Source organism: Mustelus asterias, chromosome 5, assembly GCF_964213995.1.
Source record: "Mustelus asterias chromosome 5, sMusAst1.hap1.1, whole genome shotgun sequence".
Classification (NCBI taxonomy): domain Eukaryota; kingdom Metazoa; phylum Chordata; class Chondrichthyes; order Carcharhiniformes; family Triakidae; genus Mustelus; species Mustelus asterias.
The window spans coordinates 47383335-47399003 of NC_135805.1; the positions used below are offsets into that span (position 1 = coordinate 47383335).

At 43.1% G+C, this 15669-nt stretch overlaps 1 protein-coding gene across 4 annotated transcripts in view; it reads left to right on the forward strand.

The window, feature by feature from the left end:
• The window catches only part of ankrd6b (ankyrin repeat domain 6b), a 213386-nt gene that overhangs the window by 185093 nt on the left and 12624 nt on the right, over positions 1 to 15669 (forward strand). For all 4 annotated transcript variants that reach the window (XM_078212489.1, XM_078212492.1, XM_078212493.1 and 1 more), the window contains 3 exons: positions 3786 to 3920; positions 5750 to 5938; positions 10534 to 10686. In XM_078212489.1, the coding sequence (XP_078068615.1) occupies positions 3786 to 3920; positions 5750 to 5938; positions 10534 to 10686 (477 nt within the window). The remainder of the gene's footprint in view (positions 1 to 3785; positions 3921 to 5749; positions 5939 to 10533; positions 10687 to 15669) is intronic.

Sequence of the window (15669 nt, forward strand, 5' to 3'; positions counted from 1 at the left end):
AGATTGAGAGAGGGGAATGGGCAACGAGACCTTGCTGTTCTTGTGCACCAGTCACTGAAGGTAAGCATGCATGTGCAGCAAGCTGTAAAGAAGGCAAATGGCATGTTGGCCTTCAAAGCAAGAGGCTTCGAGTACAGGAGCAGGGATGTCTTGCTGCAATTATGCAGGGCATTGGTGAGGCCACTTCTGGAATATTGTTTGCTGCTTTGGTGTCCTTATCTGAGGAAGGATGCCATTGCTATAGAGGGAGTACAGTGAAGGTTTACCAGGCTGATTCCTGGGATGGTGGAACTGATATATGAGGAGCGATGCTGGAGTTCAGAAGATTGAGATGGGGTCTCATAGAAACCTACAAAAATTCTAATAAGACTAAACAGGGTAGATGCAGAAAGGATGTTTCCAATGGTGGGGGTGTCCAAAACCAGGAGTCACAGTCTAAGGGTACGGGGTAAACCTTTTAGGACTGAGATGAGGAGAAATTTCTTCACTCAGAGAATGGTGAGCCTGTGGAATTCACTACCATAGAAAGCAGTTGAGGCCAAGATGCTGTATGTTTTCAAGAAGAAGTTAGATATCATCTTGGGGTGAAGGGGATCAAAGGATATATGGGGAAGGCTTATCGCGTTGGATGATCCAGCAATTATGGCCTATTTCTCCTCCTACTTTTGATGTTTCTCTGTGACCCTAAGGTTGCAAACAGACTTGTTTAATCTCTAGACTGTTGCTAGGAAGGGGGATGGAATCAGTAGCTAGGGAACTGACTTTGGGACGTGAACCAATAACAATTTCTTCAGTCTTCACAAATTTCAATTAGAAGACATTTCTGCTCAACCAGTATTGAATGTCAGATAAACAGTGTGATAATTTAGCAACAACGGAAGAGTGGAGAGAGACATTGGTGAATAAATCTGGGTATCATCCGCGTACATGTGAAAACTAATGTTGTGCTTTTGGACCATGTTGCTAAGGAGCAGCATTTAGATGAGAAATAGATAATGGACACGGATCGAACCTGGGAGTACACCAGTGGCGGGGGTGGGGGGGCATTCAAATTATACTCTAGTGACGATTAGATAGATAAGAATGGACTGTGCGTGAGAGCAGTCCCAGCCATGTGGACGACAATGGAAAGGCAGTGGAGGACGATGACAGGTTCAACCACGTCAAAGGTTGCAGGCAGGTCACGAATGATGACAAAGGTACATAGAACATTACAGCGCAGTACAGGCCCTTCGGCCCTCGATGTTGCGCCGACCAGTGGAACCAATCTAAAGCCCCTCTAATCTACACTATTCCAATATCATCCATATGTTTATCCAATAACCATTTGAATGCTCTTAATGTTGACGAGTCCACTACTGCTGCAGGCAGGGCATTCCACGCCCTTACTACTCTCTGAGTAAAAAACCTACCTCTAACATCTGTCCTATATCTCTCGCCCCTCAATTTAAAGCTATGTCCCCTCGTGCTAGCCATCACCATCCGAGGAAAAAGGCTCTCACTATCCACCCTATCTAATCCTCTGATCATCTTGTATGCCTCTATTAAGTCACCTCTTAACCTTCTTCTCTCTAACGAAAACAACCTCAAGCCCCTCAGCCTTTCCTCATACGATTTTCCCACCATACCAGGCAACATCCTGGTAAATCTCCTCTGCACCCTTTCCAACACTTCCACATCTTTCCTATAATACGGCGACCAGAACTGTACGCAATACTCCAAATGCTGCCGCACCAGAGTTTTGTACAGTTGCAGCATGACCTCCTGGCTCTGAAACTCAATCCCTCTACCAATAAAAGCTAACACACCGTATGCCTTCTTAACAACCCTATCAACCTGGGTGCCAACTTTCAGGCATCTATGCACATGGACACCCAGATCCCTCTGTTCATCCACACTACCAAGTATCTTACCATTAGCCCAGTACTCTGTATTCCTGTTACTCCTTCCAAAGTGAATCACCTCACACTTTTCCGCATTAAACTCCATTTGCCACCTCTCAGTCCAGCTCTGCAGCTTATCTATGTCCCTCTGTAACCTGCCACTTCCCTCCGCACTGTCTACAACTCCACCGACTTTAGTGTCATCCGCAAATTTACGAATCCATCCTTCCACACCCTCATCAAAGTTTATCTTTGTTCATGCTCACCTAGGATGTTATTTGTCACTTATATAAGAGTTGTTTGCATGGCAGATGCAGTATAATGTGGATAAATGTGTACCTGAACAGATGCCAGAGTGTGGCGACTAGAGGATTTTTACAGTAACTTCATTGCAGTGTTAATGTAAGGCTACTTGTGACACTAATAAATAAACTTTTTTAAAAATGAGGTTATCCGCTTTGGTAGCAATAATAGGAAGACAGGTTATTACTTGAATGGGTGTAAATTGAGAGAGGTGGATACTCAACGAGACCTTGGAGTCCTCGTGCATCAGTCGCTGAAAGTAAGTGCGCAGGTTCAGCAGACAGTAAACAAGGCAAATGATATGTTGGCCTCCATAGCGAGAGGATTTGAGTATAGGGATGTTTTGTTGCAATTGTATAGGGTGTTGGTGAGGCCACATCAGGAATATTGTGTGTAGTTTTGATGTCCTTGTCTGAGGAAGGATGTCATTGCTATAGAGGGAGTACAGCGAAGGTTTACCAGGCTGATTCCTGGGATGGCAGGTCTGTCATATGAGGAGAGACTAAGTCAGTTTGGATTATATTCACTGGAGTTTAGAAGAGTGAGGGAGGAATCTCATAGAAACTTCAAAAATTCTAACAAGGTTAGACAGGGTAGATTGAGAAAGAATGTTCCCAATGGTGGGAGAGTTCAGAACTAGGCGTCATAGTTTGAGGATAAGGGGTAAACCTTTTAGAACTGAGGTGAGGAGAAATTTCTTCACCCAGAGGGTGATGAATGTATGAAATTTACCACCACAGAATGTAGTTGAGGCCAAAACGTTGTCTGATTTCAAGAAGAAACTAGATATAGATCTTTGTGCTAAAGGGATCAAGGGATATGGGGGGAAGGGGGGATCAGGATATTGAATTCGATGATCAGCCATGATCAAAATGAATGGCAGAGCAGGCTTGAAGGGCCAAATGGCCTACTCCTGCTTCTAGTTTCTATGTTTTGGTACTGTGGCTGGGGCCTGGAATTCAAACACGGAATCCCAGGAAAGATGGGAATGGATTTGAGAGGCGACAAGGACTTTAGAGTGGAAAGGAATGTTGGAAATGGGATGATTGTTTGCAAGGATGGTTTTTTTCAAAATCCCTACATGGGATAAGAGCATCACTGGCTGGGCCAGCATTTATTACCCATCCCTAATTGCCCTTGGACTGAGTGGCTTGCTCGGCCGTTTCAGAGGGCATTTACGAGTCAACCACAATGCTGTGGATCTGGAGTGATATGTAAGTTAGACCATGTAAGTATGGCAGATTTCCTTCCCTAAAGGACATCCATGAACCAATGCAAGGATGGTGGCATTGAAAGTCTTCTTAAAAACTTTTATCTCCGTGCTGCTCCAAATCTAGTTTCACCGTTGTGACATGCTTTGGGGATGTTTTATTCCATTAAGGTCCTATGTAAAGTTATTGAAACAGCCATCAATGATCTTTATTTCTCATTCTGTGATGTGGTCTTTAGAGATACCTATTTTTCCCTCCTCCCCTTCCAAAGAAAAAGTACCTATTGAATGTCCTGTATCTATTCTATAATCAATTGCATCTTTAATTTCATACTAAAATGTGGAGGTGGTAATGATCTGGTTACTTATTCTTTTCTGTTCTGTAACAGGGAAGTGTCTCAGTAGATGATGCCCACAGCAGTGAGCAAGGACATCAGAAGAAAAAAAATGGTGATGATTTAATCAGAGTAGCTACACCTGAACAGAAGAAAAAGCGGGAAAGAAAGAAAAAACAGAAGGAAAAGGTAATTGTGGGTTTTTTTTATACGTTTCATTAAGAACAAACAAACTAGGGTAAATTAACTAACAAACTATTGGATAAGTAACTGAATTACTTACATACAATATTAATAATAGGGCTGGTAAATCCCCCCATGAATTTATGTTGCTCCTTAAGAAAAAGTTATTTTCAAGGCCACATTTCCAACAGATACAATCTGAGTCTGTGTCAACCAAAATCAAACACTCAAAACGGCTACTGGATAATATCAGCACTCTGAAAACAAGGATGGCACAGTGGTCAGCACTGCAGCGTCACAGCGCCAGCGACCCGGGTTCAATTCCCGGCTTGGGTCACAGTGTGGAGTCTGCACGTTGTCCCCGTGTCTGCGTGGGTTTCCTCCCACAGTCCAAAAGAAATGTTGGTTATGTGCATTGGCCATGCTAAATTCTCCCTCGGTGTACCCGAACAGGCGCCAGAGTGTGACGACTAGGGGATTTTCACAATAACTTCACTGCAGTGTTAATGTAAGCCTACTTATGACTAATAAACTTTTAAAAATTTCCATCCCTTCCTATCAAGCAACAGTGTAAAAATTCTGACATCATTACTGTTTCCAACGGCAGTCTAATTCACACACATGATATCTTTTGATGAAGTGATGACTGCAAAGGATCCTGTACAGTTTTTGAAGATGAGCAAAGAAGTTCTGTACAAAAACAGACAATGCTGGAAAATTTCAGCAGGTCTGACAGCATCTGTGGAGAGAGAACAGAGCCAGCGTTTCGATGACCAAATGTTAGCTCTGTTCTTCCTTCACAGATGCTGTCAGACCTGCTGAGATTTTCCAGCATTTTCTGTTTTTGTTTCAGATTCCAGCATCCGCAGTAATTTGCTTTTATTTTAGAGAAATTCACTAGCCTGTCTAATATTTATGTTTCAGCCAATATCACGTAAGTGGAATATCTGACCAGTAATCTTATTGCTATTTGTGGGACCTCAGAGTGCACAACTGACTTCTGCATTTCTCTGTGTTAAAAGAGGGACTGCACTTCAGAAGTGTTTAATTAGCTGTGAAGAGCTTTGGCTAATCTTTAAATCATAAAAAGCAGAAGTTGTATACAAGCTACCTTTTTATTTCCAATGATAAGTTAAAAATGTGGGAGGCAACTGAATTCATCCGCTCACCCTTCCATGACCGGTCCTGGATGCTAGTGGTTATGGTGCTGGAATAGCAACCCAGAGGTTGAGTTCAAATCTCACCAATGCAAGGTGTGAAATTGAATCCAATAATGGTAATATATGCAAGGCCAAAACTGGACTGTAGCTTGTTCACGTATGTCCTTCACCTGCCTGGTGTTGTCTGGACTACATATGATTGCAGTTCCATACAATCTGGCTGATCGTTGAAGCTTCAGGCCAACCAGGCATGAGCAATACAATTTGCTTTCCCATTCTCCTTTGTGTTCTAAGAGCAAAGTTTATTTTTAAAAAGAAACCAATGTTTTCCCATCATTGCTTCCCACAGCCTCTTGAGTGGCTCTTGAGTTATTTCTTTCCTATCAACTAGCCTTTGCAGAAGTGTATTACAGGTATTAATTGCTCTGTGTGAATAGGTGCTTCCTGACAACTGGGCTGTGCTTATCTTTTCCTAGTTTGTACATTTGTTTTCCTTTCAAAGTTTACATAAAGTGGAACGTCAGAGTGTGGCATATTTTCAAGGACAGGTAAGCTGTACTAGCTTAAACACTGAGCAAAGAGCTTTATTACTTAAATAATGCGTCGTTCCTTGATTTTTGATTTGAACACTGACCTCTTTTATCCAAAGTTGCTAAACTTATTACTTTTCGACAGGGTTCTGGTCTTTCTGACCCTCCTCTATTGGCAGACCAGCAACCTCAACAAGACAACGCACATGTCAGGAGAAGGAGAAGCAAACATTGCTGCTGTTCCCCAAGTCCACAGCAAACTCTTCTCCCTCATAATTTTCGAGCCTACCAGCTCTACACATTGTACAGAAACAAGGATGGCAAAATCATGCAGGTAAAAGCACAATGACACTGCTTGATTGCTTTCTATTTTATCACACTAACAATTTGGAATATACTCCAGGGAGTATGGACTACAGTGCATTAATATAACTCATAGAAACAAATAATATCACAAATACATAAACCTGAACAATTTAGCTCAATCAGCCCAAATTTAAGATTAGACTGTTCTTTAAATCGCTCCCTATCAATTATAGTTTTTATCTACAGTTTCACTTTATGGTGACCTTTTCATTGTTTAATTGTTTTGTGCCCACGATACAAAAAGGAAATTCCATGGGTCCAAGCTATGAATTTTCCTCCTTAGCATATATTGTAAAGACCAGTTTGGGCATCAATGTTTATGGCATATTTGGGCACAAAGTGCCCCTGATTTTTTTCCTCCTAAATTCAGTGGGAAGAAGAACTTTTGCCTCTTGTGCCCGAATTCAGAATAAACAGTCATCCCTCTCCAAGCTCTTATGTCTTTGGCATTGGGGAGGAAAGATCCTTAACATGATGAAATTCACATGAGAGTTTAGTCTGTGACGTAAAATTTAGCTTCACGTGAAATTTCCCAATAATCGACTGTCTGTTAAATTGCATATTTCCCATTTAAAACGTTAATTTGGTTCATTCCTAGGCTGGTGAATTGAACTCTGCCCAACTAAATTGAATCTGATTTTTCTCACGCTCTGTGCAATCATAATTTGATGCTGGTGAATCGGAATCATTTTTCTTCCCTTCAGTAAATCTGATCAATGCCAGTGCATTAAACTCAAAAGTATGATCTGCATATTCCAGAATCATGCGCACTTGGAGCTCCTTCAACTTTTCCAGTAATAGATTATGATCTTGAATTTATGTTAGGCTCTTGTTTTTAAAAAAAATATAATTACAGCCATTCTAATCCTGATGGTTTATTGCTTCTTCAGATGATATATTCCAAGTGATGGAAATTCCTCTGCCCCCGGTGCTCTCTTTCCTTTCCGAGGTTCAGCAATTATGTTTGTACCAGCTTGAGTTTCAGTGTGACACACCATTGATTCTAACATGATGTGTCCTTTACTTTCCAATTGAATTGTTTCCATCACTGACAAACTTCAGATTGCTTGCTCTTTACTTAACTGTCTTTGGCAAGATGTTGGCCTCGCAATACAGGGCAACTGCCAGGTTGGGGGAGGCATGTGATCTTTGTGATGGGAGTGATTATGCTGGCATGCTCAGTCACGCGAAGGATATTGCCAGAGGCTGAGACCCAGTACGTCTGCCATCCAATGAGATATTCCCGACCGTAGATGTGTTGTCAGTGACTTCCTATGTCTATAGCTAAAGTTGAGGGGAATTGAAGGGCCATAGAGTATAACCACTTCAAATTTTTTTTATGTTAGTTTGACTTTTTGGCAACTGTGTGAATGCTGCTTCAATCAATCAACTACCCAACAAAAATCCTCTCCTGTAGAAGGAGCAAGAAAGTAGAAGTGTGTACAGTGTAGAGAGCTGGCAGGAGAAGGGAGGATACAGAGTGAGGTCACATGAGGTGAAGTCAACTTTTATAATAGTTTTTTCTTAATCAGGAATTGCACTTTGTTGAAGTCCCTATAAGACTCCTGAATGAATTAGAAATGTTGCAAGAAAAGACAATGTTACCTTGCTCTTGTCAGCTGTCTAACTGCAGATCCTGCTCCTGCCTCCCATTCCTGTCAGTCTTCTCACTGCTTCTGATCGTCCCATTGTTGCTACTTCCACAACCTGGGGGATTGTGGTCCCCTAATGGGGATTGTTGAAGTGTTTGCCCACCTCATTGCAAGCTTGCTGACTGATCTTGCTGGGGAGAGAGCTACATGGGGTTTCTGGGGAGGGAGGTATGTGGGGTGATGGGAATGGGTTCAGGCCATTGTGACCTGACATTGTGTGAATTTGAAGCGTTGTCTTGGGTTCGTATTGAGATCTGTCCAACATTTTTGTCTGATGTAATATAGTTCATTTTTTATTGTTTTGTAAATATTTAATTTGCGTTAAAGGTTCATCAACAGACTCCTGTGAATATATTCAGTAACTTCTTACCTCCATGTTTCTAAAGTAAAGTTAGGATCTGTCAAAGAACAAAGAACAGTACAGCACAGGAAACAGGCCCTTCGGCCCTCCAAGCCTGTGCCGCTCCTTGGTCCAACTAGACCAATCGTTTGTATCCCTCCATTCCCAGGCTGCTCATGTGACTATCCGGGTAAGTCTTAAACGATGTCAGCGTGCCTGCCTCCACCACCCTACTTGGCAGCGCATTCCAGGCCCCCACCACCCTCTGTGTAAAAAACATCCCTCTAATATCTGAGTTATACTTCGCCCCTCTCACCTTGAGCCCGTGACCCCTCGTGAACGTTACTTCTGATCTGGGAAAAAGCTTCCCACCGTTCACCCTATCTATCCCCTTCATAATCTTGTACACCTCTATTAGATCTCCCCTCATTCTCTGTCTTTCCAGGGAGAACAACCCCAGTTTACCCAATCTCTCCTCATAGCTAAGACCCTCCATACCAGGCAACATCCTGGTAAACCTTCTCTGCACTCTCTCTAACGTCAAGCCAGATTTCACTCTGGGATTTGACTTGTCCAGTATTAACACCAGCAGGTAAGCCTGCATGCCAATGCCCCAAAGGAGCAACATTGTCTGCATGGAATATTATCAGTGCTCTGTGCTCGCAAAACATATGAATGGCTTCAAGAAATAATCTCTGGCAGTACCCTCCAGACATAACTGAGGGCACCCAAGCCCAGTGCTACCAAACTACAGATAAACTTTCCAATTTCAGATCAGAAGGCTGTGTTTTCTCAAGGGGAAAGAGTGCACTTGGGATCAGTAAGCAAACACTTGTATGAATTTCCAAGCAGTTTGATTTGGAGACTTCTAAACACCCACCTGATCAAATAAGAAAATTGTTCAGATAACGTAACCTCACTCCTATAATGGAGTGAAAATATTTGTTTAAAATTATATTTTTTGTGTGATGGGTGTCTCTATTTGTGAAACTGACCATTATTTATTTGTTCCTGATGCAGCATTTGATAAATCTTATAGGGTTTAATAAAATCTGTCTCTGAAAAACTTGTATCTCTTTAAACTGTTAAAGAATAACACCCCAATGTTCATCGGGTGGCAAGGTGGCATAGTAGTTAGCTCCTCACAGTGCCAGGGACCCGGCTTCAATTCCAGCCATGGGTCACTGTCTGTGTGGAGTTTGCACATTCTCCCTGTGTTTGCGTGGGTTTCCTCCGGGTGCTCCGGTTTCCTCCCACAGTCCAAAGATGTGCGGGTTAGGTTGATTGGCCATGATAAATTGCCCCTTAGTGTCAGGGGGACTAGGAGAGTAAATATGTGGGGCTGCGGGGATGGGACCTGGGTGGGATAAAGGTAAAAGTTTATTTATTACTCACAATTAAAGCTTACTGCAGTGAAGTTACTGTGAAATTTCCCTAGGGATTGTTGTCGGTGCAGTTTCAATGAGCCAGATGGCTTCCGTCTGCACTGTAGATTCTATGAATAAGTTGGGCCTAAGAATTAGTAAGGAAAAGGTTAGGTCAATTGACCGAGGCATGGTCAAAAGGGCAAGCTTTTAAAGATGGAGGGAATTGCATTTGTGAGGAGAAAAATGGTTGAAGAGTGTGCCACTCTGAGGGAATGGAAGGGAGAACCAATAGCACACAAGAGTTAGAAAAGGGTAGGATAAGGCTGGAAGAGATTGGAGGAACGAGACAAGGCTATGAAGTGATTTATAAATGAAGAAGACAGGCGTGTAGACAAGCATGGTTTAGTGCAAGATAGGATGAATGTCTTGGAGTTTTGATGAGTTGAAATTTTATACAGGGTGGAGCTCAGGAGATTGGACACTTGCAATGCCTTACTCCCAGTCTGGAAGTGATGAAATGGATCAATGGTGGAATTAACTAAGACCAAAGATGTTGATATTTTGAAGGTATAATTAGACATTCTTGGTGTTAGTGGGGTATTCTGTTGCAGACTGTTATACATCTGAATACATATGCATAAGAAGATTATAGTAGTAGATTTCTGATTTTAAAGAAATGGTTGCTTGGCAGCACAGAAGTTGAATATTGAAAAGAAAGACATGTTGCTGAAGCTTTTTTTCTTGCGCTCATCAGGGCAAACGTTATAATGCCAAATTTCAAACGATCACACCTATTTGTGCTACAGGAGAAAAAGTTTCTGATTGGTTACCAAGTTAACTGATTGGCTGAGGCATTGCCATGGAAAAGTCACTGGGGAGCAATAGCTCAAAAGGAATATTGTCAAATCTTGTGCCTTTTTAGAATTAGCTCAGAATTTGGGGAGCCCGTAGTTCCATGGCAGCACATTGGCCAGATTCAACTTGCCAGCCAATCTGCACCCATCTCTCCCGTAACATAAATTGGTGATTGTTTGTTTGAAATTTAGCATGCTTGGCTTTGCCCTGCTGAGTGTAAGATTAAGTTTCAGCAGCATGTCTCCTCTTTTGGGCAATAATTTAAAGCAAAGCTCTTGCTAAAGTTTACTTGAATTGGTCATTAAAATCTGGCTATTAGCCAATGACCTTGTGTAACTTTGTTGTTCAGGCTCCAATAAATGGTTGTCGTTGTGAGCCACTGATCAATAAACTGGAGAACCGTCTCGAAGCTACAAAGGAAGAGATTAAAGCCGAACTTGAGATTGTGCAAGGAAAATTGAATACGAAACTTGGAGAACTGGAAGGAAGAAATAAACATGAGGTAAAAGAGGAACATTTCACTTCCAGGTTGTCTATAGATTTTTTTGACTTGCCAACTCAACAAAGTATTTTCATTATTTTTTAATTGGATAGTTTAAATGGTAATGTTTGAACATATCTGAAGTAGAGTCAAGGGTCTGGCGCTCTGGGATTCATCAACTGGGCAATTTGCTGCAGCTTAGGTTCCAGGGGATGAAATTTATGACTGTACCAGTGATTGTACTACTGGGGCGGCACGGTGGCACAGTGGTTAGCACTGCTACCTCACAGCAACAGGGACCTGTTGGGTCACTGTGCAGAGTCTGCACATTATCCCCTTGTCTGCGTGGGTTTATTCCGGGTGCTCCAGCTTGTTCTCACAGTCCAAAAGACTGTTGGGTGCATTGGCCATGCTAAATTCTCCCCCGGTGCACCCGAACAGGCGCCGGAGCGTGGCGACTAGGGGATTTTCACAGTAACTTCATCGCAGCGTTAACGTAAGCTACTTGTGGCACAAATAAATAATAATAACTGCCTGTGATGATTTTCTGCATAATATTACCTACACGTAGTATGGAGTTGGGTTTTTTTTTAATACATGAAAGATTGAGATGCAAAGTGAACCCTCTCGGTTCAAAGGAAATCGGATTGTGGACATTTCTCTTTGGATTGGGATGTTTAATATTATCTTCCTGGTTGTATTTGCCATAATAGGATGTAACTTTTCCTCCAGCAGCGGAATTCCAGGTTGCATATTCTGGAGTATTAACTAATGATCAAAGGACAGATTATGATCACTAATGGGATATTTGTCCTTGTGGATCGTCCAGTAATTAAACAAAGCCACTGCATTTCCCTAAAGCATGGTGTAAGGGGATTTTCATGGGGCGTCCCACTGGCGGGGAGGGGGGGGGTCTTGTATTCAGCTGATCTCAGCAAATGCAAAGAGTTGCAAAAGACAATATGCGGTTAAAGATGTTCTTCATTTGACCAATGTATTCAGAGAGAGATAGTCAGAGGATTCCAACTTCTCTCTGATGCTACATCACATGGGTACAACGGATATACATTCATGAAGATTTGATCCTCCTGCCTCATCTGTCATCCAAGCTCGTCGGTCCAATTGCAATAATACACTTTATTTACTTTGGCCAATAGCATTTTACCTTCCAGCAAAATTAGGAATTTGTTGGTCAGCTGAACCCAGAGGTCCGCCCGCCCGTTGCCTACTAACCTTACCTAACCTAATCAGGTAGGTTCAAGGGTCACCCCTAACACCTGCAGTCCTGGGAGCGAGAAGGGAGTAATCTTCCCTGGTCTGTTTTCTGTCCCTTTATCAGTGGAGATTGAATTGCAGCTGTTCATTACAGCTAGAAGCTGAATCCTTCTATTCATTTTAATAACCTTCTTGTAACTGCCTGGCTTGCCCCGACAGAAGAATATATCACAGAATACCTACAGTGCAGAAGGAGGCCATTCAGCCCATTGAGCCTGCACCGACAACAATCCCACCCAGGCCCTATCATATTTACTCTACTAATCCACATGACACTCCCCTAACACTAAGAGGAGCACTTTAGCATGGCCAATCAACCTAACCTGCACATTTTTGGACTGTGGGAGGAAACCGGAGCACCCGAAAGAAACCCACGCAGACACAGGGAGAACGTGCAAACAGTGACCCAAGCCGGGAATCAAACCCGGATCCCTGGCACTGTGAGGCAGCAGTGCTAACCACTGTGCTATCGTGCCGCCCAATGCTCTATGCTTCATTGGTCTGTCTATTTAACTTATTTCCCATTATGCTAAGGGGTAAATTGCTTGTTGGCCAAAGCTTACAGGAAAATACCAAAATACAGTTTAAATCTATAGTTCTTGTTGAAAAATAATTACATATGTGCTTATACAGAAAATACCTTCGTATAATATATAAGTGAGGCATATTGTTTATATATATATAAATAAACAATATGCCTCACTTATATATTACACGAAGGTCCCTTTTTTAAACTAATCTACTTGTTTTAGTAGTCTCAAAGCAGGGGTCGCTTTATCCCTGCTACACATGGAGAATAGTGTGTTGTGCAATAGTACTTAACAGTAAGTGAGCCAAATCACTTGGTAACCATTTATAGATGAATCCAGCTCTTGTCATTTTGAACAAATGGTCTCATTTGGATTGAGCGTCATATAATTAGCAGGAAATGTATGTGCAAATGCACTGAAGATATCCAGCTCCAGCTCACCATTTCCACCCTAGTTTCTATGATTAAGACTGAGTTAACTGTCTGTACGTCTTGAAGTTACAAATGAAGCAGTCAGTCATTCTTGGTGCTCAATGTAAGTAAAACTGATGCCATTCTAGCGGAAACTCCCTTCATCCCAGGTTAATTCACCAAATTTCAATCTTAGTGAGCTTCAAATCCTGTGTCCAGTCCATCACTGAGACTACATACTTCCAGCTTCAAAACATTGCCAACTTGGCTCAACCTTTTTATTCTGCTTGAGATTGCCTTCAAGCAGAAAGGCATCTAATAAAATTTTGCTATGTTAAGGGCATATAAGTGCATGCTACTTGTTCAAATGTCTGACTGCATGCCTACTGCCATATGAGGACAAAGCAATTTCTTTTCACTAGATCAGGACGGGATAGAACATAAAACATAGAAAAACTACAGCACAAACAGGCCCTTCGGCCCCACAAGTTGTGCCGAACACATCCCTACCTTCTAGACCTACCTATAACCCTCCATCCTATTAAGCTCCATGTACTCATCCAGGAGTCTCTTAAAAGACCCTATTGAGTTCGCCTCCACCACCACTGACGGCAGCTGATTCCACTCGCCCACCACCCTCTGTGTGAAAAACTTACCCCTAACATCTCCCCTGTACCTACCCCCCAGCGTCCTAAACCTGTGTCCTCACGTAGCAGACATTTCCACCCTGGGAAAAAGCCTCTGAGAGTCCACCTGATCTATGCCTCTCAACATCTTATACACCTCTATTAGGTCTCCTCTCATCCTTCGTCTCTCCAAGGAGAAAAGACCGAGCTCCCTCAGCCTATCCTCATAAGGCACGCCACTCAATCCAGGCAACATCCTTGTAAATCTCCTCTGCACCCTTTCAATCTTTTCCACATCCTCCCTATAGTGAGGCGACCAGAACTGAGCACAGTACTCCAAGTGGGGTCTGACGAGGGTCTTATATAGCTGCAGCATTATCCCGGACTCCTAAACTCAATCCCTCGATTGATAAAGGCCAGCACACCACACGCCTTCTTAACCACCTCCTCCCACCTGCGGGGCCGATTTTAGAGTCCTATGGACCCGGACCCCGAGGTCCTTCTGATCCTCGACAGTACTAAGAGTCTTTCCCTTTATATTGTACTCCTTCATCCCATTTGACCTACCAAAATGGACCACGACGCATTTATCTGGGTTGAAGTCCATCTGCCACTTGTCCGCCCAGTCTTGCATCCTATCTATGTCCCTCTCTAACTTCTGACATCCCTCCAGACTATCCACAACCCCACCAACCTTCGTGTCGTCGGCAAACTTACCAACCCATCCCTCTGCTTCCTCATCCAGGTCATTTATGAAAATGACAAACAGCAAGGGTCCCAGAACAGATCCCTGGGGCACACCACTGGTGACCGACCTCCATTTAGAAAAAGACCCATCTATACCCACTCTCTGCCTCCTTTGGGCAAGCCAGTTCTGGATCCACCGGGCAGCAGCCCCTTGGATCCCATGCCCTCTCACTTTTTCCAGAAGCCTTGCATGGGGGACCTTATCGAACGCCTTGCTAAAATCCATATAAACCACATCTACCGCCTTCCCTTCGTCAATATGTTTAGTCACATTTTCGAAGAACTCCAGCAGGCTCGTAAGGCATGATCTGCCCTTCACAAAGCCATGTTGAGTATTCTTGAGCATACTAAACCTCTCTAAATGCTCATATATCCTGTCCCTCAGGATCTTCTCCATCAGTTTACCAACCACTGAGGTTAGACTCACCGGTCGGTAATTACCTGGGCTATCCCTATTCCCCTTCTTGAAAATAGGAACCACATCCGCAATGCTCCAATCCTCCGGCACCTCTCCCGTCTCCATCGACGACGCAAAGATCATCGCCAGAGGCTCTGCAATCTCTTCCCTCGCCTCCCACAGTAACCTGGGGTACATCCCATCCGGACCCGGCGACTTATCTATCTTGATGCCATTCAAAGATTCCAGCACAACCTCTTTCTTAAAGTCCACATACTCAATCCTTTCAGTCCACCGCACGCCCGCAGTACATCCACCCAGGTCTTTCTTCTCTGTGAAAACAGAGGCAAAATACTCATTGAGCACCTCTGCCATTTCTACTGGTTCCGTACAGACTTTCCCGCCTTCACCTTTTATAGGCCCTATTCCTTCACGTCTCATCCTTTTACTCTTCACATATTTATAGAACGCCTTAGGGTTCTCCTTAATCCTACCTGCCAGGGCCTTCTCGTGACCCCTTCTGGCTCTCCTAATTTCCTTCTTTAGTCCCTTCCTACAAGCCGTATACTCTTCTAAATCCCTATCTTTGCCAAGCTCTCTGAGCCTTTTGTACGCTTTCCTTTTCTTCTCGACCAGGTCCTGTAACCGACCAACACCTCCCTGTCTACTCGGAACGTTGTCCTGTAGAACTCTAGACAGACATTCCTTGAAAAACTGCCACCTCTCTTCAGTACATTTCCCCGAGAATATCTCCTTCCAATTTACTCCTCTAATTTGCTGTCTAATGTCTTCATATTTCCCCTTACTCCATATAAACACTTTCCTAGCTTGCCTGATCCTCTCTTTTTCCAATGCAAGCCTAAAGGAGATAGAGTTATGATCGCTATCCCCAAGATGCTCTCCCACTGAGCGATCTGACACCTGTCCAGGTTCATTGGTCAGTATCAGATCAAGTACAGCCTCTCCTCTTGTAGACTTGTCCACATGCTGTGTCAGAAGCTTTAATCACATAATCACAT